Here is a 23,693-nt window from a genome sequence, read left to right on the forward strand (position 1 = left end):
AATTGCTAGGGAAACATCCCCTTTGTCCTACCTGCTGCCAGTAATCTCTAGGCCAATACACAGACCAGGGACCAATACACAGACCAGGGCCAATGCACAGGCCTGGGACCAGCCCAAGTGCCAGGCTGGGGTGGGGGGATGAGGGGTTCTGGAGATGAGCAGATCAGCTCTTGGCTCTCCTTTGCATTTTAGACAACCTGAACCAGCCATTCTTGGATCCTGGGTAGTTCAGTGGTGACTCCAGCAATATCCCACTGTTTCCACGGGGGCAAAGCCTGTACCTGATTCAATGTAGTCGGCCATGGTGGCCAAAGCCTGTAATCCTAGTACTTGGGAGGCTGAGCTAGGAGGATTCCTCTCAGCAAGTTAGCCAGATCCTCAGGGACTTTTTTTTTTTTTCCAAAATAAAAAGGTCTGAGAGGTATAGCTCAGAGGTAGAATCTTCTGGGTTCAATTCTCAGTACCCAAAAAAGAAAAGAGATGGTAGACTCCTGTTTCAGGATAGGGAGACTCCAAAGGGCATTTCTACATCTCAGGTGAGTTTGTTTAGGCTGAGGGAGGGAGAAGTGGGAATAGGGAGTTTCTGGGGTCATGGGGAAGAACTTTCCAATTCATTCCTCATTTTTTCCCCCAGGGGTCCCCTCTATCCCTGTCCCTTTTGGAGAACATAAACAAAGGTTCCAAGGTCCCCAAACCCCAGAGGAGGTGAGTCCTGGGAGCAAGGTAGGTAAGGGGTTCCAGGACAAGCCAAAGCGGTGGGCTGGCCCCATAAATCTTGTTCCAACACTATTCCCAGACTCCAACCTGGTACCTTAGAACTAATTCCCACAAAATATCTAGGTAGCAGCAGACACCCCCCACACACACACACCATGCCTCTAGAGCACTGTGGGAGATGTAGTTCAGGGATGTCCTGGACCAAGCTCCGGGAAGGGGGGCATTCTCCCATCCCCATATAATTGGGGCCATACTTTTAATCTCATAAACATAAATGATTGCCCCAGGGAAGGGATGATGACAGTCATCATTAGGCAAGCTGGAAGCCCACCCACTCCACTCACAGAACCCCTGCACACTTGAAATATTGAGGCCCCGGAGGCTGACAGCTTCTCAGAACTGGGGGAGGGAGGAGAGGAAGGGAAGGGAGTAGAGATGCAGCAGGCCAGGGACAAAGAAAGCAGCTACACAAAGAACCCAGAGAGGAGAGCGGGACAGGAACAGAGGCAGAGGAGACAAAGGCGGACAGGAGACGTGGGCCAGGAAGGGCTGAGAGAGGGGAGCTGGAGGAGGTACCCATCCCATCGAATCACAGACACTACACCTCCTGACTCCCCAAGCCAGCAGATGGGAAAAAAATCCTAGCAAGTACCCCCTCCCCAGGGGAACCATAAATAGAAGTAGCATGACACACCCCCTTCTTCCAGGGTGTCAGAGGGGCGGGTAGGGGTCAAGGGAAGGATAAAGTCAGAAAAGAGGCTGAAGAGGAAATCCTGAAAACAGAGACAGAAGGGGGCAGGACGGCTGGAAGCCCAGGCAGAGGCAAGGGACCCGGAAGATGGCCCAGCTGGAGTGCGGAGTTGTCCCAGAGGGCCACCATTAGGGAGGAGCAGGGCTGTACTGGAGGGTCTCTCCTCCCTCTGGGCCCTTTCCAAGACGGAAGACTTGACGACTTGACAGGAGCAGGTGGGAGGAAGATTCCGAAGGAAGCTGTCTACTTGGTGGGGGTCCCCCGACCCCCACCCCGGCTTGGGATCGTGAGGACAGGTGGGAGCGAAATGGCCATGCAGAGGCTGGGAGGGATAGAGTGAAGGACCTGTGGACACCTGAGGCGAAGTCTCGGTCTGGTTATCTAGGTCACTGGGCTGGGAGGATTGAGCCCTAGGGGGCGCGGTCGCTTTGTCCCCAGGGGGTGGGGGCGGTGGCTTTCTGCTGGCCCCATTCCGCGGTCTGGAGCAGGCCAGCCCCTCGCCCCCCCCCCCCCGGCTCGGTGCCCTCCCCCTACCTAGCGGGAGCCGGAGCCCGGACGCTGAGAAGCAGAGCTCGCCGGGCGTGCGCAGGTAGCGAACCGAGACCCAAAGGGACCGCGGAGCAGCCCCGAGGGCCGAGGAAGGCGCTGCGCGGGGACGGCGCTGCGTGCCGGGTCCGACCCGGTCTTGGAACGCAGACGTGGGCCCGCGCCCCAGCTCAGCTCCGGATTCGAATCCGGTGCCCGGCTGTTCTGGGGATCAGGTGCAGCGGGCGGTTCCCAGAGTGTAGCTCCTCGGCGACCCGGTGGCGGCTCCGAGGGGCGGAGACCCCATTGACGCGGAGGAAACCCGGGACGGATCTGGAGCGGACTCCGGCCCCGCTGGAGGCTTGCACGAGCCGGCCGGGGCGGGGGCAGTACCGGGGACAGAGGACGCAGGGGGGGACCTGGGAACGAGCCCCCAGACCCTGCCCCTTGTCCCGACTGGGGAGCTGGACGGGGCTGGGGGTGGCGTGGGAACCTCTCAGATTTGGGGAGGGGGTAGTTGCTGGCTTAGGGATCCCTGTCTGGGAGTCCCCACTGCCCCAAGTCTCGCTCCTTCTGGGGCCCAACAAACTGACCGAGGAGACCCGGAAACCCGAGACCGGAAAGGAAGAGACCAGAAGAGGCTGAAGCTGAGCCAGGCGCAGAAGTCTGCGTCCTCCAGCCACTTCCCCAGGGGGCCCAGAGCAGCACAGTTCCTGTGCGTGTGGCCCTAGCAGACGCACTGACCGCCCTTCTCTCCCCGGCTCAGGCCTCAGGTCCCCTGGGACAGCACGCCCAAGACTGAAGAAGGACCTTGTACACTTGTACACTGGAGCACACGCACTGCACACAAGGCCCTGCACTCACTGCTAACCTGGGTGGGGTGGGAGCGGGAGAAGAAGAAAACGAGGCATGGACCTATGACCTGACCCCGACTAATAAACTGGGACTCCAGGTTAACTCCTAAGGGTTTCCCAAAGCAGCCCATAAAGGGAGATAAGCGTCCCATTCGGAGCCAGGAAAGTGATGGACAAGGCCTTTCCTAAGAGTAAAGAGCTCTAGAAATGTTGAGACCTGCTAGAGGAGGTCCTCCCTCCCCACCGCTGGTCTCTCAAGCTCCACCCCCTTCCATCAAAGTTTATTGCTCACCTGTCTCATTCCATTTTTGCACTTTGCCAGGACAAACTGATGCCATTGGATGTGCTAATATGATCAGATCGGGGATCATGTTCCCAGAGGCTCACAGGCATCGTCACAGCAAGGGCTAAAGGGATGGAATTCCAGGCCCAGGTCGGCCTCAAAGTGACTGAGAAGTCATTCAACATGTGTAGGTGTGTATATGTGTGTGGTACCAGGGATTGAGCCCAAGGGTGTTCTACCACTGAGTTACACTCTCTTTTTACTTTTTGTTTTGAAGCAAGGTGTTCCTAAGTTATCCTGCTGGTCTTGAACCTCAGATCCTCCTGTCTCAGGTTCCCAAGTACTGGGGTTACAGATGTGGCTTCATTCAGCCTTTTTACTTTTATTTTTTGTAGTTTTAGGAATTGAACCCAGAAAACATTCTATCTCTGATCTATACATCCAGCCCCCCCCCCTTTTTGTGGCACTAGGGGTAGAACCCAGGAGCTTTCTACCTCTGGGCTATACTCCCAGACCTATTTTATATTTTATTTGGAAACAGGGTCTCACTAAGTTGCTGAGAGCCTCACTAAGTAGCAGAGGCTGGCTTCGAACCTGTGCGATCCTCCTATCTTAGTCTCCCAAGCCCTGGGATTACAAGCGTGCACCACCTCGCCTGGCTCCAGCCTCCCTTTAAAAAAAAAAAAAAAAAATTGAAACAAGGTCTCTCTAAATTGTTGAGACTGCCCTCCAACTCTCAGCCCTCCCAGTACTGGGACTACAGGAGTGGGCCACTAGGCCCAGTAGACCATATTCTAATCCTGTCAGATCCCATTGCCCACTCACCCCTTAGAAGTCCCACAAGATGGGCGGGCGTGGTGGTGCACGCTTGTAATCCAGCATTTAGGAGGCTGAGAAAGGGGAATCTCGATTCATGGACAACCTCAGTTAATTAGTGAGGCCCTTTGCAACACAATGAGACCCTGTTTCAAAGTAAAGAATAAAAAATAGGGCTGGGGGTCAGAGGCAGAATGCCCCTGGGTTCCATTCCCAGTACTGCAAAATGAGAGAGAGAGAGAGAGAGAGAGAGAGAGAGAGAGAGAGAGAAGAGAAGGGGGGGGGAGCTACTTTGAAACTTCTAGCACCAAGTAAGCATCAGTGCTATTGATAACTAGAGATGTTCTGGAGCCATTCTGAATTTTTATTTTTTTTCAGAACTGGGGATTAAACCCAGGGCATTTTATCTCTGAGCTACTGAGCTACACCCCCAGACCTAAGTTTTATTCTTTTGAAACAGGGTCTCACTAAGCTGTGGAGGGCCTCACTAAGTAACTGAGGCTGGCAGCGAACCTGCACTCCTCTTATCTCAGCCTCCCCACCATGCCCGGACTCTTTGAATTTTGTAAAGGCAGTCATACACATTTACCTCTGAGTCTCCTGTGTTGAATTCTACCCTTAGTTTGTTTATTTCAGGTTTTTATTTGAGAGCACCAGTAGTCAGCAGATGGTGCAATTGAGCCCTATCATTCAGCGCTCCTTCTCTCTCTCTTTCTCTCTCTCTCTCTCTCTCTCTCTCTCTCTCTCTCTCTCTCTCTCTCTCCTGACCATGAACCTGCGATCCTCCTGTCTCAGCCTCCCAAGTACTGGGATTACAAATGTGCGCACCATGCCTGGCTCTCTCTTCTTTTTCTTTTTTATTTTTATTTTTTTAAGTTCTGGGGATTGACACAGCTGGGCAAGCGCTCTACCACTGAATGGTATCTCCAGCACCAGCCCTGTCATTTTGATTCGCCCTGCCCTCTGCTGAAGTGTGCTCCTCATCCCCCACCTTCTTTCTCATTGCTTCCCCAAAATGGGCCACTTTGAATCTTCATTCCCATTATCTAGGGTTTCTTTGTCCAGAGTGTATGTGTGTGCTTGTGCATGTATTAGCGGGGATTCAACTCAAGAGCATTCTATTCTGAGCTATACTCCAGCCCCACTTTATTTCTCATTTTAAAGCAGGGTCTCTTACTGGGCATGGTGGCACACGCTTGTAATCCCAGCGCTTGGAAGGCTGAGACAGGAGGATCGCGCAGGTTCGAAGCCAGCCTCAGCTACTTAGTGAGGCTCTCAGCAACTTAGTGAGACCCTGTCTCCAAGCAAATTATAAAAAATAGGGCCGGATCCCGAGTATTGCAAAAAAAAAAAAAAAAAAAAAAAGAAAAGCAAAAACAAAAACAAAATAAAACAGGGCCTTACTAGGTTGTGAGAGTTTTTGCTAAATTGCCGAGGCTGGTCTCGGACCTGCAATCTTCCTGTCTCAGCCTCCCAAGTACTGGTGTTACAGGCACGCACCTCCATGCCTGGCTCCTTTTCCAGATTTTTGGTTGTGAGTATTCCCTCTCTGCTCTCTCCACGCCTCAGCTGAACCCTTCTGCCTTATCTCTCTTCATCTAGTGACCCCACATCTGGGCAATTCCCCCATCCACAAGTCGAGTCTTGACTTTTGAGCCATCTCCAGCTCCCTGTGAAACACATGTACTTGGGTTAGGGGTTAGGGGTTAGGGTTAGGGTTAGGGTTAGGGTTAGGGTTAGGGTTAGGTTAACGGTGAAATAAAAGATGGGGACGCATCACAGGAAGCGAGCTGGGTACCTTTTATGGTTTGCAGCCTTCACAACCAGCTCATTTTGCAGCTCTGGAAGGAGACTAAAAATCAAAGGGTTAAGTTAATGGCCCAAAGTCACAGAGTCAGCGAGTGCCTAATAGCCTTACTCAGAATTACAGCATTTAAAGGAATCATCCAGATTATCCCAGAAGGCAGGGTATCACAAATGCCACACACTCATAGTGAGTCATGGTGGCACAGTCTCCCTATCTGCAAAGAGGACATAGCGCCTGACTTCCAGTAAGAGCGGAATAAGATAGTGTATGTGAAGTGCACAGCGTTTCTGGCACAGAAATTCAGTTAATGATAGGAATTGTGTTCTAGCCAGCTGGAGCAGCAGTTCTCAAAGGGGATGCATTATAGCTTATACATTGGGATTCAGTCCTGTGGGATGCATCGTCACGTTTATTCTGCAGTCGGGACCATCAGGTTCTAGGAACACCCGCGGCAGCTTGGCCAATCAGGGACAGAGAGAAGGGAAACCATGGCGCTGGACCAAGAACTCTTTGAGAACAGAACGATGTCACACTTCTCCATGGCTTGGGTGCTTCAGGCCCTAGCACATAGTCGGTTCTCACCAGGTTAGATAAAGATGAGTGACTACAGTCTATTTTTGAAGCTAGGGAGAGTAGGACCAGAGTTATCATTTATTTAAGGTCACTCAAAGAAGCAGAGAGAAAATCAGCCCTAACAATGATTAGCTCATTAGCAATACTGTTTGTGGATTGTGTGTGTGTGTGGGGGGGTGTACTGGGGATGAAACCAGGAGCATCCTACCTCTGAGCTATACTCCCAGCCCTATTTTATTTTTTCATTTTGAAATAGGGTCTCACTAAGTTGCAGAGGGCCCCATAAGTTGCTCTCTCATAACAGTATCCCAAAGTTGCCAAGGCTGAAGCCAGGCGTGGTGGCGCACGCTTGTAATCCCAGCATTTGGGAGGCTGAGACAGGAAGATCACGGTTCGAAGACAGCCTGAGCTACTTAGTGAGGCCCTTTGCAACTCAGTGAGACCTTATTTCAAAATAAAGAATAAAAAATAGGGCTGGGGGTGTAGCTCGGAGGTAGAATGCCCCTAGATTCCATCCCCAGTACCTCAAAAAAGAAAGGAAGGAAGGAAGGAAGGGAGAGAGAGAGAGAGAGAGAGAGAGAGAGAGAGAGGAAGAAAGAAGGAAGGAAGGAAAGAAAGAAAGAAGAGAGAAAGAGTCTATCCTGACATGGTGGCACACACTTGTCATTCCAGTATTTGGGAGACTGAGACAGGAGGATCACAGGTTCTAGGATAGCCTCAGCAATTTAGTGAGGCCTTCTGCAACTTAATGAGATTCTGTTTCAAAAAGAGAAAAGAAATAAGGCTGGGGTTGTAGCTCAGAGGTAGAATGCCCCTGGGTTCAATTCCCAGTACTACCACCACCAAAACAAAACAACAACAACAAAATGTCTCTTTGTATCAGGATACAAATAAGACTCAACATTGTGATTGAGTGATGTGGTAGCTAGCCTCTGAGATGGCCCTCATGACCTTACCCTCCACATCTATGCCCTTGTGTTGTCCCCTCCCTCACCATACCAATGTAAATGTGACACTATGCCATTTCTTTTTCTTTTTCTTTTCTTTTTTTTTTTTTTTTTTTGCACTACTGGGGAAAAAACCCAGGATCATTCTACCTCTGAGCTAAACCCAAGCCCTATTTTTTATTCTTTATTTTGAAACCGGGTCTCACTGAGCTGCAGAGGGCCTCACTAAGTAGCTGAGGCTAGCTGCGAACTGTGATCCTCCGGTCTCAGCCTCCCGAATGCTGGGATCACAAGCGTGCGCCACCACAGCCGGCGCCATGTCATTTCTTAAATGAAAGGCTGTAGCAGGCACAGTGACACATACCTGTAATTCTAGTATGTGGGAGGCTGAGACAGGAGGATCTCAGGTTTGAACCTCAGCGAGTAATGAGACTTTCAGCAACCTAGAGAGACCCAGTTTCAAAATCAAAACAAAATTGTTAAGCATGGTGGTGTATGCTTGTAATTTCAGTACTTGGGAGGCTGAGATAGGAAGATCATAGCTTTGAGGCCAGCCTCAGCTACTTAAACCCTCTGTAACTTAGTGAGACCCTGTTTCAAAATAAAGAATACAAAATAGGCCTGGAGGTGTAGCTCGGAGGCAGAATACCCCTGGGTTCAATCCTCTGTACCACAATCAACAAAATAAAAAATAGGGCTGGGGGGATAGCTTGGAGGTAGAATACACTTGGGTTTAATCCCCAGTAACACACACACACACACACACACACACACACACACACACACACACATACACACTCACACAGCATATTATTAAAGTTAATTCTACCTGTTTCTTCTTTCTTTCTCTCTTTCTTTCTTTCTTTCTTTCTTTCTTTCTTTCTTTCTTTCTTTCTTTCTTTCTTTCTTTTTTGCTGTACTGGGGATGGAACCCCCAGGGGCATTCTACCTCCAACCTACACCCCAGCCCTACTGTTTATTCTTTATTTTGAAATAGGGTCTCACTGAATTGCAAAGGGCCTCACTAAGTAGTAGCTGAGCTATTCTCGAACTGCGATCTTCCTGTCTCAACCTTCCAAATGCTGGGATTACAAGTGTGCGCCACCACGCCCGGCTCTTAGTTTAGTTTAGTTTTTTTTTTTTTTTTTTTTTTTAAGTAGTTACTACCAGAAAAGTTTAAATTACATGCATGGCTCACATTAATTTTTTTTTTTTTTTTTTGCGGGTCTGGGGATGGAACCCAAGGGCATTCGACCTCCAAGCTACAGCCCCTGCCCTACTTTTTATTCTTTATTTTGAAACTGGGTCTCACTGAGTTGCAGAGGGCCTCACTAAGTAGCTGAGGATCCGCGAACCGCGATCCCCCGGTCTCAGCCTCCCAAATGCTGGGATTACAAGCGTATGCCACCAAGTCCGGCTTCACATTAAATTTTTTTAAAAGAATCAGGTCCTACTTTTTTGGGAAAGCTTTCATAGATGATGTTGTGTTTTCCATCAGAGACCCAAATCCAGTTGCCTCGTTTGAATCTTATCAGACCTTAAGATCTGAATTCAACAGGATGGAATCCCAGAGCCTCTACCACCAAGCAACACCCTTAGCCTTTTTTTTTTTTTATTTGAAACAGGGTCTTGGTAAGTTGCCCAGGCTGGCCTAGAACTTTTGATCCTCCTGTCTCAGCCTCCTAAGAAGTAGTCGGGATTATAATTGTGCATCACAAGGCTTAGGGGTAAAATTCTTTTTTTTCTGGTTTTTTTTTTTTTTTTTTTTTTGTCATTGAGGATTGAACCCAGGGGTATTCTACTTCTGAGACACACCTCCAGTCATTTTAATTTAATTTAATTTTTTTTTACTTGAAACAGGGTCTTCCTAAGTTGCTGAAGCTGACCTTGAACCTGTGATTTCCTTGGAAGACTGTCTCGACCTTCCAAGTATTGGGACTATAGGTGTGTGATACCACACCCAGCTTTGGGACATAGTTTAAAAACACAGGATATGGTGTATTCATTTCGAGTCACCCCCCCCCATGCCATTTTGGCATGGGGCTGTATTTCTATTTTCTGTATTTCTATCTTTCTAATAAACTTCTTTAAATCTTAAAAAAAAAAACAGGATAAAAGCTTAAGTTTTCCCTTTATTACTTCTCAAAATCATGAGCTGATTATTCAGCACCCTTTAATGGTGATTAGTTAATTCTTTTTAGTAGCACAATCCAGTGTAGTTACCGCTCTTACTGATGCTCGAGTTATCCAATTTCGGGGTAAACTGGTGTTTGAAAGCAACACAGAAGGGTCATGAGCCATCTTTAGGAAGAGCTATGGGAATTTTAAGGAGAGCTCTGAAGCACCTGGCAGGTGGGCAGGTCAGGAAAGGTGTCCTGGATCTGAAGCCTGAAAGTTTTCCCCGCAAGTGATGCAGAGGGGCAGGGTCTCTCAGAACAGTCTTAGCAAGGCCCAGGGCTACGCCACAGCCTGCTCTGCAAAACCCAGCAGCTCCAGTTGCCTGCTTCCGGTGGGGCTACACTTTGGACTGGTTGGGTGAGTGGAGACTGGTCAAGTCCAAGTGGCTTGAGGACAGATTTGCCTTGTTAATAGAGACCACCCTCTGGTGGCCACATGGGGGATGGCAGGCAAAGAACAAGCCTGAGAGGGGGTGACAAGCTGGGCTCATGATGCTTAATTCACATAATTTAGGCTCTTAGAGGTTGCAAGGAGAAATTATTTTTGGTGAGGTTTTTTTTTTGTGGTGCTGGGGATGGAACCCAGAGGCCTTCTATCATCGGGCTAAACTCCCAGACCTATTTTGTATTTTATTTGGAAACAGGGTCTCACTAAGTTGCTGAGGGCCTCACTAAGTAGCTGAGGCTGGCTTCGAACCTGCGCGATCCCCCTGTCTCAGCCTCTGAAGCGAGGGGATTACAAGCGTGCGCCACCACGCCCAGTGCAAGGAGAATTTGTACAGTATTGAGACTTACTGTCCAGGTGCGTGGGAGGAGAGATGGTGTGAGGAAGCTCCTAAGCACCCCTGAACCCTGGGACCCAGGCTTTGGGAAGAGAAGAGAAAGGAAAGGAAGAGAAAGTCAGTACTCTTTGGAGCAGCCTAGATTATATCCCTTTTGTTGTATTAGGGATTGAACCCAGGGGTGTTGTACAATTTTATTTTATTTTATTTGTATGTGGTACCGAGGATTGAAACAAGGGACATTCTACCTCCCAACCCTATTTTACCTTTTTTTTTTTTTTTTGTACTGGGGATTGAACCCAAGGACATTCTACCTTTGGCCTATACCCCCAGCCCTGTTTTATTTTTATTTTGAAACAGGGTTTCACTAGGCTGATGAGAGCCTCACTACTTGCCGAGGCTGGTCTCCAACCTGTGACCCTCCTATCTCAGCCTCCCAAGTACTGGGATTGCAGGTATGTGCCGCCTGTAATCTCCAGGTGTTCTAGACTTTATTAACCCACCCTCTCTCTGCGCACCTGGCATTGCCGTTCCCCAGAGGGAAGATCCTGTGGGGAATGTTTGCCACCACCCAACACATGGGTGCGAGCACCAAAGTCCATATGCTTAGTATTTCTGTGTGGTGGAACTTTTGAGAGGTAGAGCTTGGCGGGAGGTCCTTAGCCCTGCGGAACGTACCCTTGAAGAGGACTGTAGGACCCCAGTTCCTCTTCTTCTCTTCCACCTCCTGGCCACAAGGTAAGCAGCTTCACTCCACCACGTGTTCCTGCCATGATGTGCTGCATGACCCCTGCAAAGCCACAGGGCCACTGGATCATGGGCTGGAACCTCCACAACCATAAAACTGAACTGTGAGCCAAAATAAGCTGTTTCTCTCTCTTCTCTCTTCTCTCTTCTCCTCTCTTATCTCCCTCTCCCTCTCCCTCTCCTTCTCTCTGTGTGCTGGAAATTGAACCCAGGGGCATTCTTCTTCCGAGCTACACCCCCAGTCCTTTTCATTTTTTGGTTGGAGACAGGATCTCCCTAGGTTGCTAAGAGTCTCTTGCTCCATGCTGAGGCCGACCTCGAATCTGTGATCTTCTTGTCTCAGCCTCCAGCTGTGCACCACCACAGCCAGCTAAAACGCTCTCTTTAGAAGCTTATCACCTCCCCTTGAGGTCTGTGCCTTCCACTTCACTGTCTGGTTTCTTTTTCCAATAAACAGCCATGTCACAACACCAGGACAGCCACCGGGCTCATTTCTAGGTAACAAGCCAAGCCTGGGCTTGAGCCCCTTGGGGTCTTGTCCTGATTCCTGATGGGGCCTCCTCCCGCAATGGCCAGGATCTAAGGCTTGACCCTGTCCACCAAGCACAGCTCCATGGCCTGGGTGACAGTTGATCTGTCACCCAGATCAACTGTCCCAGGTTGGAACCCTGAGGACGGCAGCTGAGGGGGACGTGGACATATGATGTGCGTTTTGTTCCTGTTTTCTCCCGGTGCTGACACGCACTGTAGGCTGTCTCTCGGTGCTGACATTGTACTCTGCAACCTAAACAAACAGGTAGGAGCTGCAGGACCTGGACCTGACACTTGGACTTTCCATTCTACTCTGAGGCTCCCCTCAGACTAATCCCACTCAAGACAGATGCTGATAAGGGAGGCTTAAGAAAGCCAGAGGAATGCTGGGGCATGGTGGCGCACGCTTGTAATCCCAGCATTCGGGAGGCTGAGACAGGAGGATCACAGTTCGTGGACAGCCTCAGCTACTTAGTGAGGGCCTCTGCAACTCAGTGAGACCCTGTTGCAAAATAAAGAATAAAAACTAGAGCTGGGGGTGTAGCTTGGAGGTAGAATGCCCCTAGATTTCATCCCCAGACTGGAAAGAGAAAGAAAGAAAGAAAGAAAGAAAGAAAGAAGAAAGAAAGAAAGAAAGAAAGAAAGAAAAAAAGAGAGAGAAAGAAAGAAAGAAAGAAAGAGAAAAAAGAGAGAGAAAGAAAGAAAGAAAGAAGAAAGAAAGAAAGAAAGAAAGAAAGAAAGAAAGAAAGAAAGAAAGAAAGAAAGAAAGAAAGAGAAAGAGAGAAAAAAAGAAAGCCAGCCAGCCCGAGGACAGGGAGCAAATGGGGACCAGGCGACCTTTATCTACAACCAGGCTGGGATCAGAGCACACTTAGGGAAATGCAGGGAGGTGCAGGAGATCCCCCCCCAAAAAAACCCTGAAGCTTTTTCCCAATCTGAGATGGCTTCTTAGAGAGGGTCACAAAATCAGAAGTTTGCCAGTGTGGGGGAGAGGCCAGGGGCAAGCTGTCACAGTGCACTGGAAGAATGTCAAGCTGGCATAGTAAACAGAAACACGACACTGTGTGTGTGTGTGTGTGTGTGTGTGTGTGTGTGTGTGTGTGTGTGTGTGTTTTATACTGGGGATCGAACCCAGATGTACCTCTCAGCTACATTCCCAGCCCATTTTTTTTTTTTTTTTTTTTTTTTTTTGGTGGTACTGGGGGTGGAACCCAGAGGCTTTCTACCTCCGGGCTATACTCCCAGACATATATATATATATATATATATATATATATATATATATATATATATATTTTTTTTTTTTTTTTTTGAAACAGGGTCTCACTAAGTTGCTGAAAGCCTCACTAAGTAGCTGAGGCTGGCTTCGAACCCGTGTGATCCTCTTGTCTCAGCCTCCCAAGTGCGGTGATTACAAGCATGCGCCACCACGCCCTGCTCCATTTTTTATTTTTTATTTTGAAACAGGGTCTCACTAAGTTTCTGACGACCTTGCTAAGTTGCCGAGACCGGCCTCGAACCTACGACCCTCCTGTCTCAGCCTCCCACGTGCTGGGATCACAGGCGTGCACCGCCACACTCAGAGCATGGCACTCATCTTGCTCCCCTGGACCTGGGAGAATCCTCATGGCAGTCACACCTGTGATCGTCCAGGAGTACTGCTCCCAACTCCCTGTGCCCCTGGACAGTCTCCCCAATTCCCCCCCCCAGCAGTGGCAGAACACACTCCATTTTCCGCACTACCTCTTGACATCCCCATGTGAACACCACGTCAAGCCGGTGCCTCCTGATCGTGACCTATGGAGGTCTTTCTGCTTCTCCCTTCTCCCAGCGTTTCCACATGGAGGAGCAGCTCTCTCCCCTTTCTTCCTTTCTACTTGACCAGACCTGGCTTCTTTCCTGATAAACTCACCCAACTGGCTTCTCAGCTACTCGGAGTACTTTCCAGGCACTTCTCCCTTATGAACATATCAACTGGACAGTCTTGTCTTCTGGTTCTCGGCTGGACTACCTGGTTTCTTTCTTTACTTTCCTTCTTTCTTTCTTTTTTCTTTCTTTCTTTTTTTGCTGTACTGGGGATGGAACCCAGGGGCATTCTATCTCTAAGCCCTATTTTTTATTCTTTATTTTGAAACAGGGTCTCACTGAGTTGCAAAGGGCCTCACTAAGCAGCTGAGGCTGGCCCTGAACTGTAATCCTCCTGTCTCAACCTCCCAAATGCTGGGATTATTATTATTTGGGGGGGGGGGTCTGAGGACAGAACCCAGGGGCATCCAACCTCTGAGATACACCCCCTGCCATATTTTTTTTTTTATTCTTTATTTGAAACAGGATCTCACTAAGTTGCAGAGGGCCCTCACTAAGTAGCTGAGGCTGGCCACGAACCACGATCCTCCTGTCTCAGCCTCCCAAATGCTGGGATTACAAACATGTGCCACCACGCCTGGCCCACCTGGCTTTTTGAATCCCTCTCCTACCTCAGGCCATACCCTCCCCACACCCTACACCCCACACCCCATACCCAGGCCTCCTTGGCATTGGATTTGAGAGAGAGAGAGAGAGAGAGAGAGAGAGAGAGAGAGAGGCCTGATGGGGATTGAAACCCTTTCCACTCTCCCCTCAGTCCCACACAAGGATCCCATGCTTCACCTACCCCCTGCCATCTGCCTGGAGAGAGGCCCCCCACGCACAGGGAGAGGAGAGGGCCGGGGCTTGGAGGAAGATACTGTGGCTCCTGTGGTATCTGATCCCCGCAGTCCTCAGTCCTTGCTCTGTCCCTCATGAAAAGGACCATATGCATAACGCTAACACTGAAGCTCGCACGGAGCTGTGGTATGAAATACTGGGTGAACAGCCCTGGTCTAAGATGCTTAGAATATGAGGTGTTTTGAACTTCAGATTTCTTTGGATTCGGGAATATTTATCACGTATGGCACACGTTTGTAAGTAGTTGAGGCTGGCCTTGAACCTGTGATCCTCCTGTCTCAGCCTCCCAAGTACTGGGATTGCAGGCATATGACAACACATTGGCTTTTTTTTTTGTGGTAGTGGGGATTGACTGCAGGGGCAGTCTACCTCCAAGTTACACCCTCCTGGCCCATTTATTTATTTATTTATTTATTTATTTATTTATTTATTTATTTATTTGTAATGCTAGGGATTGACCAGGGGCTTTCTACCTCCAAGCTACATCCTCAGCCCTATTTTATCTTTTATTTGGAAACAGAGGCTCACTAAATTGCTGAATGCCTTGCTAAGTTCAAATCTACAATCCTCCTGTCTCAGCCTCCCAAGTACTAGGTATTTATTTTGAGACAGGATGTTGCTAAATTACCTCTCCATTACTGGGATTACAAGTGTTGGGGCTTGACCCCAGGAGCAGTCTACCCCTGAGTTGCACCCCCCCGCCCTTTTCATTTATGTTTGTATTTATTTTCTTTTTTGCGATACGGGGGATGGAACCCAGGGGCATTCTACCTCTGAGCTATACTCCCAGCCCTATTTTTTATTCTTTATTTTGAAGCAGGGACTCAGACTCACTAAGTTGCAGAGGGTGTGAGTAGCTGAGGCTGGCCACGAACCTGCCATCCTCCTGTCTCAGCCACCCAAATACTGGGATTACAAGCGTGTGTCACCACACCCAGCTTTTGTTTGTATTTATTTTGAGACAGAGTCTTGTTAAGTTGTTGAGAGTTTTGCTAAGTTGCTGAAGCTGTCCTCGAACCTGCAATCCTCCTGTCTCAGCCTCCCAAGCACTGGCATGCGTCACTGCACCCAGGTAGCAGATGCTCTTCCTTACAGAGGAAGAAGGGGCTCAGCAAAGACAGAGACCTCTCCAAGGTCACATGCAGTTAAGCCTCACAGAGAATTCAGAGTCCTGAGACCCTGTCTTAGGATGCAGCTTCATGGTACATCAGGATGGAACAAGTAAGGACATACTTCCAGAACTGGCCTTTACTGAGGGATGGAGCATGGTGGGCAACAGAGGTGTCCATGTCCTAGGCTTGGAGACTCTTTGGGGAGCCCAAGGCCAGGTCTAGAGGAAGGTGAGGCAGGTGGATGCAGGGATGCCATAGCTTTCCTTGTGGTCCTCGAATAGTTGCTCCAGGGCCTTCATGTAGAGCCTGTGATAGTGGTCCACTTGCTCCTCGGTGGGTCTGAGGCTCTGGGGCACAGGGATGGGGCGGCCCACTACAGGGAGGAGGAGACACGGTGAGCGAGAGGCCTCTGCCCATGCAGCTGGCAGCAGATTTCTTCCTGGAGATGAGCACTTACCCACAGTGGTGATGGGCATGGCAAATGGCACTAGGCCCCAGGAGTCGGCCGAGAAGAGGCCATGGCCCCAGAAGATGCAAGGAGAAAAGCCCATGAGCCTCTTGAAGGTGACCTGGCACAGATACTGCCAGGAGCCTTCCACAAAGGTCTTCAATCTGAAGATATCGTTCTCCCCAAAGGAGTACACAGGGACCAGGGAGGCCCTGGGAAGGGAGACCAGAGAGAAGAGGGTATGGTATGGTTTGGAGAGGTGTCTCCCAAAGGCCCAAGTATGGAAGGCTTGATCCCCAGAGCGCTGCTACTGGGAGATGGGGGAACCCTTAGGAGGCAGGGCCTAGTGGGATGTCAGTGTTGGGGGGCGTGCCCTCAAATAGATAAGAGGACCTCGGTCTCTTCTTCCCCTCTCTCCGGCATCTTGGCTACGAGGTGAGTGGTTTTGCTTCTCCACACTTTTCTGCCATGATGTTCTGCCTCAGCACCGGGCCAAAGCAACAGGGCCAGCTAGACATGAACCCCAAACTCCAAAACTGAGCCTAAATGAACCTTTTCTCTTTGTAAGTTGATTGCTCTGGATCTTTGTCACAGTGATGGAAATCTGACTAGCACAGGGGTTCCCCAAGGCAGGCACCTTGAGGGACCGACTTCCAGTCGCCTCATGCTGCCGCTGCTCAGGGCCTTTTGAAGCACAAGATCATGACTGCAAAGAAAGAGCAGGACGAAAGGCCACAGTCCTCATTCCTTCCTTTTTTCTCACTAGGAATCAAATTCAGGGGCATTCTACCTCTGAACCGCATGCCCAGCCCTATTTTATTTTTAATTTTTATCTATTTGTTTTGGTAATGGGGATTGAACCCAGGGGCATTCTACCTCCAAGCGATATCCCCAGCCCTTTATAAAAATTTTTCTAGTTTGAAACAGGGTCTTGCTAAATTGCTGAGGGTCCAGCTAAGTTGCTGAGGCTGGTCTTGGAATCTGCAATCCTGTCCCGGCCTCCCAAGTACTGAGCTGGCAGGCCTGCACCAGCACATCTGGCTGACACATGATTGTGCAGGGGGCCTCTCCATAGTAAGTGTTCTTATTAGGTCTTTACATCTACAGCCTGTTGCAAGGGAAGCAGTATCCCTGTTCGCAGATAAGAACCAAGCCCAACATCTTGCTTTGAAGAGAGGGTCAGGGCTTCCGGGCCCCAGGGCCCTGCCATTGGCCCGATGACCCTGTTCCATTTGGGGTGAGAGGAAGCCATCGGGGGAGGGGCCGGCATAGTGCTGGGCTCAGAGTAAAGTACTCAAGGGCTGACAGGAGGCTCCAGGTGTGGGACATGAATCCCAATTGCAGGGACTCGGATGTCAGGGGCCCAGAAAGCAAGTCTACAGAGAACTGACCCCCGGGCAAGCTGTGTGTCTCCAGCTCTTAGGATCCACACGTGTAGTTACCCGTGCTTCAGCGCCAGGCGCACAAAGCCTTTGCGCTTCCTAAGTATGACGCAGTTTTGTCCTGGGACTGCGTACAAGGCCTCCTGGGCACCCCCGACCAGGATCACCACCGCCTGTCCAAGCTGGGGCCGTGACAGGATAAAGTCCAGGCTCCGGCGGCTCACAGGACACACGCCTAAGCACAGGAGCAGGAAGAGAGCAGTCACCCATCCACAGCTCCCGGCCCCCTCCGCCACCTTTAGCACAGGAAGGGTGAGTCTCAGGTCCTGTTCCCTCTAGCCCTTCACCTCCTCATCACATGCCAGGTGCCCAGCAGTGAAGCTGCTGACTGGTGCCACGGCCTGCCTACCATTGTTCGGGGGGAGGTCCATGTGTGTCTGTGGGGGAGTCCTGATGGGGACGGGGTGCTTGGGCCCATGGGGGCTTCCTCCCAATCAGCTGGAGGCTCACCATTGAACATGATGTAGTCTCGAAAGATTGGAAGGCGGAAGAGGCCAGCCAGAGACGCAGTCCAGGGCTGAAGCCCGGGGAAGAGCCGGGAGAAGCCATTGCTCTCGGTGGAGAAATTACAGAAGACACTGGTGCTCATGATCCCGTGTGGGTGGGCGCCCAGCACATAGTTCCGATCCGCGGGCAACTCCGCTGTTTTCACCAGCTTCATGGTGTGGCGCAGGATAAGAGGAGGGGGGGTACAGAAGGTAAGACACCAGCTGAAAAGAATTTCCTCTCCCTCAACGCACTTGAGGTCCTAGGTGAGGTCAAGGACACAGGGAGCCCCCTCTCGTATATCACTCTGACCCAGCCCCGCTGACCCATCACCTTGATGGGAAAGTAATCTCGCTGGAGTTTCCAAATGGTCCAGGTCCTTGTCCACCGACAGCGCCTTCCACCTGTGGGCAGAGAGGCCGAGGTGGGAGAGTCCCTGGGAGCCTCCTTTCCCCATCTCTCACTGCCTGGGCCCCTGTCCAAAGCTCACCTTGGTTGGGTGTGTCCCAGTCCAGGTAGAGCCACACAAAGTAGAGAACAGAGAAGGACCAGAGTGATGTGAAGAGGAGGAAGAAGACAAGGAGGGTGGAGAAGAAGCCTGGATGGAAGGCAAGAAAGAAAAATAAATTCACGTCTGCAATTCAGTCATTCAGTCCAGCCTCTTCCCCTCCCCCACAGCCCCACCAACAACCCCAGCATCCAACATCCAGCCCCTCCAGCCCTTCTCCCCCGGGGCCCTCCTGGTCCTCTCACCCATGAAGAGGAAAGTCAACACATATTGGTAAGCACCCACAACTTCTAGCCAATGCTTCTGCAGGCGTTGCCCCTGGAGCGAGGGCGGGGGTTCAGGGGCCATGGAGATGCTCATCTCAGTAGCTCCCCAGGGCCAGAAGGGCTCCGGGACCCAGAGGACAGATGGTGAAGGTTTGGGCGGGCTCTGAGGGGTCACAGGTCACCTCCAGAGTGTCCAGGGGTGTGGGTGGAGAGATCGTTGGACCTGGAACTCCAGAAATCTCCAGGCTCCGGCTCAGACTGATCTTTGAACTTCCTGGGTTAGTTGGTCTGGGCAGGCCACTGGGCAAGGATGTCGGGGTGTGCCTCAGAGGGGTGGCACCCTAGTGCCTGAAGAACTGCTGCAAGGGGAAGAAGCTGGCCAGCCTGCCCACTGGGTCCCAGGCACTGGCCAGGGGGCCCGGAGCCCAACTGAGACTTTGATCTCCAGCGCAGCCCAGCAGGAGGCCCCGATAAGATCTGTTTGCAGGTCCCTGGGAGTGTCAAGGCTACCCACCTCCCCCACATGCACAAACACACAAAAGCCGCGGGTCAGTTCCCATCTTTAATGTCACTCTCCCCCTTGCAGTCTCCGAGGGGACTGGGAGGGGCAGGAAGGAGACAGCTGCGCCTAGGTGAGGACAAGGTGCCTGTCGGCAGGGACCCCGTAGCGAGTCTTGTGCTCCTCGAACAACTGGGTGAGCCGCTGCACGTACAGCGCGTGCAGCGCGTCCACCTGCTCCTGGCTGGGCCTCGGACTTCGTGGCACGGGAATCGCCATGCCCACTGTGGGGGAAACCCAAGGCAGGGTCTGGTCGCTGAGATCTGCTGGTGCAACCCCACCTAGCCGCCCGCAGGGTTCAGGACAGAGTTCAGGCCTGGGGAGGTTGCAAAAGCCAGCCTACAGGGATAAGGTGGACGTGCAGGACACGTGGCCCAGAGCCGGGAAGCCAGGCCCCAGGCAGAATGGACGCGGAGGACCGCGGGGCTCACCGACGGTGTGGATGGGCGCACGGAAGGGAATCAGCAGGCCCAGGCGTCCGTGGAACAGCGGCAGGGCCACGCTCAGCAGCCGCTGCAGCGCTTCCTGTGCCTTCCGCACCCGCGAACCCGGTGGGTTCGGGAACTGCTGGAAAAGCTCATTCTCCCCAAACGAGAAGACCGGAACGAGGGAGGCCCTGGAGGGACAGATGTGCGGCTGACTCCCTGCGGTGGCAGCCGGCAGGGCACACGGGGCTCCTTCCCCATGGAGCACCCTGGGGGACCCTCCTCCTCCCGCCAATGGCCGCCTCTCCTCACCCGTGCTCCAGCGCCAACTTAACAAATCCCTTCTGATTCCGGATCCGCAAGTTCAGTGCCCCGGGCTTTGCCTCTAGTGCCTCCAGGGGTCCTCCCACGGGCAGGACTGCCACCTGGCCGCCCCCAGAATGGGACAGCAGGTGGGCAGCGCTGGCCTTGTCAGAAGAGACCAAACCTAGGGGAAGGCAGAGGCTGGGGGACCCGGTGCCCAGGCCTTCAAGAGAAGAACACAGAAGGCGCCAGGAAGGTAGAACTGGGCCTAGGCACCCAGACAGGAGGGGAGCAGAGCAAGAGGGGGCAGCAGGGGTTGGGGGTCCTGAGGCCGACCTCCCCCTCCTCACCACTAGTCATGATGTAGTCCCGAAAGATAGGGACATGGAACCAACAGGGCAGCATGAGCAGGTGCGGCCGGAGGCCCGGGAAGAGGCGGGAGAAGCCGGTGGCCTCCGTGCAGAAGTTGCTGAAGGCCCCAACCACCAGGACCCCATGAGGGTGGAAGCCGAAGAGGTAGTTCTGGGAGGGGTCCAACTCTGCGGTTTTGACCAGCTGAGGGCAGACGGGCATCCCATCCACCAGTGAGACTGGGCTTCGGGGGATGACTGTCCCAGGAGTCTTCTAAAGCCCCACCTAGTACGCCATGGGGAGGGGGGCTCACCGAGACCGGGAAGTAGTTACAGAAATGTCTCCAGATGGCCCAGTCCCGGACCCAGGCAGAGCGGCGGCCTCCAGTCCTGGGTGTGTTTCTGTCTCCATAGAGCCAGACCAGGTAGAGGACCACCAGGATCCAGGCTGGGCTTAGGGAAGCCAGGGACAAGGCCACCAGGCAGGTGGGGCCTGGGGAGTGGGGTGGGGGAAACACACTCAGAGCCCACGTGCTTAAGCCTGAGCCCCACTTAGCCCGGCTTCCCTACTTCCAGCACCTTCCATCGCCCTGCTCCTTGGGCTTCTTGGAGGAAGCCCGGAGATCCCTAACTTGCCTCCCTCTGTGTAACAGGGAAGCAGAGCACCGGCACCATGTCTGCCTACATCGTTGCGCTTTGGGGACTCACCAAGTCCCAAGAAGGAGAAGACCCATTGCAGGACAGCAAACACTTGCAGACTCCTGCAAAGATGGGAGGAGGCCTCCATCTGTGGAAGGGAGCTGCACCAGGGAATCCACAGCTTTAACACTCCCCCTTTTGGGCAATCCACTGGCCTTGACCCCTGGCCCTAGTCCCTCCCCAGGCTCCACCTCTATCTAGGGCTTCAGGAGCATCAGATAATCACTCCCAGAGCTCACAGGTATGACCAATAGGATCCAAGTAAATGGCAGGGGGCAGGGCCAGCGGCCTGGGGAGGAAGGTATTTGAACTTTGTGGCAATCACAGCCTTAGGCCTCTGCTAGGGCCACAGCTGGAGGAGGTCCCCATGGAAGGCAGGTCTTTCTACACCAGCTAGGACAACTGGAAAACCCTCTATTCGCTGGCCCTGGTCCCTGGTATCCAAGATGTAAGAGGGTTTATTCCCTTGGGAGCAGCTCAGGCCTCTGTGAGGGGAGATATGCTGGAGAGGAGGGCCTGTGGGAAAGGCTGAAGATTGGTGTGTTAGGGTGAGTCCTCAACTGCAGGGTGTTTGGCTAACATGACAGAAATGAATTTTTAGCACATGCCAGTCAAAGACATAGACGTTTATTTGGGGAAAAGGGAAGAAATACATATTCAAGAGAGAATGTGAGCCGGGTGTGGTGGCGCATGCTTATAATCCCCGTGCTTGGGAGGCTGAGACAGGAGGATCGTGCAGGTTCGAAGCCAGCCTCAGCTGGCTTAAGAGACCGTTTCCAAATAAAATATAAAATAGGTCTGGGAGTGTAGCCCGGAGGTAGAAGGCCCCTGGGTTCCATTCCTAGTACCAAAAAAAAAAAAAAAAAAAAAAAAAGAATGCGGGCCACCTCAAGCTGAGAAAGGCATTTTGGGGAGCTTAGGGCTTTCTTATGGGGCACTTTTGTAAGGGGTGGGCTACAAATACTACTGAATACTACAAATACTACTGAATTGTCCCTGAGGCGGCTCCTGGTGGTCTTGGGGGTCTGGTCAACCTTAGGGTCCTCAGGCTGTTTGGGGTTTTCATTATCTGGTTGACAGATAAGCTGGAGAGTGTCTTAAATTATAGGTTTCTCAAAATATTGTACCTGTCTTATCAATGCACAGGGCAATTACTTTTTTTTTTTTGTTTTGTTTTGTTTTGTTTTGTTAACTCTAGGATCTACAGATTTCCCAGGAATTTGGGAGAGTCAAGCTTGGGAAAGATAACTGGTTTGGGGAGTAAGACTGAAGCACTTCACCTCCAGATTCTTATATTAAAGTTATATTTTACTTTCCTTCTTGTCTGTCTCCTCTTCCTTTCTTTTCTTTTTTCTTTCTTTTCTTTTATTTATTTATTTATTTATTTATTTATTTATTTTTTTTGCAGTACTGGGGATGGAATCCAGGAGTGTTCTACCTCTGAGCTATACCCCCAGGCCTATTTTTTAGACAGGGTCTCGCTGAGTTGCAAAGGGCCTAAGTGCTGAGGCTGTCCTTGAATCATGATCCTCCTGTCTCAGCCTCCCAAATGCTGGGATTACAAGCATGTGCTACCATGCCTGGCTTTTTAAATTTTTTTAATTAATTAGTTAATTAAAGCTGGGTGTGTTGGTGCACACTTGTAATCCCAGCATTTGGGAGGCTGAGACCTGGAGAATCACAGTTCGCGGACAGCCTCAGCTACTTAGTGAGGTCCTCTGCAATTCAGTGAGACCCGGTTTCAAAATAAAGAATAAAAAAAAATAGGGCAGGGGGTGTAGCTCGGAGGTAGAATGCCCCTGGGTTCCATCCCCAGACCCGCAAAAAAAAAAAAAAAAATTAATTTTGGTACTGGGGATTGAACCCATAGAATTCTACCTCCAAGTTATACTCCCAGCCCAATTTTATTTCTTATTTGGAAATAGGAGCTAAGTTACAGAGGGCCTCACTCAGTTGCTGAGGTTGGCTTTGAACTGTGATCCTCCTATCTCAGCCTCTTAAATACTGGGACTACAAACCTTGTGCCACCACGCCCACCGACATTCCAGTTTTGAGGCCTCCAAAAGAAAGCAGTCGAGGTAGGTGTGGTGGCACATACTTGTATTCCCAGCATTTGGGAGGTTGAGACTGGAAGAGTACAGTTTACAGTCTCGGCTACTTAGTGAGGCCCTTTGCAACTAAGTGAGACCCTGTTTCAAAAATAAAGAACCGGGTGTGGTGGCACAGGCTTGTAATCCCGCGCTTGGGATCATGCGGGTTCGAAGCCAGCCTTGCTGGCTTAAGAGACCCTGTTTCCAAATAAAAATATAAAAAATAGGTGTCTGGGAGTGTAGCCTGGAGGTAGGATCGCAGTTTGCAGACAGCCTTAGCTACCTGTGAGGCCCTCCACAACTCAGTGAGACCCTGTTTGAAAATAAAGAATAAAAAATTGGGCAGGGGGTGTAGCTCGGAGGTCAAATGCCTCTGGGTTCCATCCCCAGACAAAGAAGGAAGGAAGGAAGGAAGGAAAGAAGGAAGGAAGGAAGGAAGGAAGGAAGGAAGGAAGGAAGGAAGGAAGGACGGACGAACAAGCCAGGTGTGGTGGCACGCGCTTGTAATCCCAGCATATGGGAAGCTGAGACAGGAAGATTGCAGTTCACAGCCAGCCTCAGCTACTTAGTGAGGCCCTTTGCAACTCAGTGAGACCCTGTTTCAAAATAAAGAATAAAAAATAGGGCAGGGGGTGTAGCTTGAAGGTAGAATGCCCCTGGGTTCCATTCCCAGTACCAAAAAAAAAAAAAAAAAAAAGCAGTTGAGAGAGAAACTCAAGACTTTAGCGTACAGCTGGGAAGGACCAAGCTAAAGGGGAGTGGCCTTCTGTCCCCAGCTAGCCTCAGGGG

General features: G+C 51.1%; 2 protein-coding genes across 2 annotated transcripts; both read right to left on the bottom strand.

Annotated features, from left to right (window-relative positions):
- Positions 1 to 15,546: 15,546 nt before the first annotated feature.
- On the bottom strand, positions 15,547 to 18,560 carry MOGAT3 (monoacylglycerol O-acyltransferase 3; the record flags this gene model as incomplete). The annotated part of the gene is made up of 7 exons (XM_080703869.1): positions 15,547 to 15,701; positions 15,786 to 15,988; positions 17,219 to 17,393; positions 17,669 to 17,873; positions 18,038 to 18,108; positions 18,195 to 18,302; positions 18,458 to 18,560. The coding sequence occupies 7 exons, from the start codon at positions 18,558 to 18,560 to the stop codon at positions 15,547 to 15,549; spliced, it is 1,020 nt and encodes a 339-aa protein (XP_080559995.1).
- Positions 18,561 to 19,106: 546 nt separating this feature from the next.
- LOC308268001 (2-acylglycerol O-acyltransferase 2-B-like) lies at positions 19,107 to 20,902 on the bottom strand (the record flags this gene model as incomplete). Its single annotated transcript, XM_080702993.1, has 6 exons — positions 19,107 to 19,261; positions 19,469 to 19,653; positions 19,775 to 19,949; positions 20,116 to 20,320; positions 20,430 to 20,608; positions 20,824 to 20,902. 6 exons carry the CDS (start codon positions 20,900 to 20,902, stop codon positions 19,107 to 19,109), a joined length of 978 nt encoding a protein of 325 aa, XP_080559119.1.
- Between the last annotated feature and the right edge of the window lie 2,791 nt (positions 20,903 to 23,693).

The sequence above is a fragment of the Muscardinus avellanarius genome (genome assembly GCF_963383645.1).
Source record: "Muscardinus avellanarius genome assembly, chromosome: 10".
In the NCBI taxonomy this organism is placed as follows: Eukaryota; Metazoa; Chordata; class Mammalia; order Rodentia; family Gliridae; genus Muscardinus; species Muscardinus avellanarius.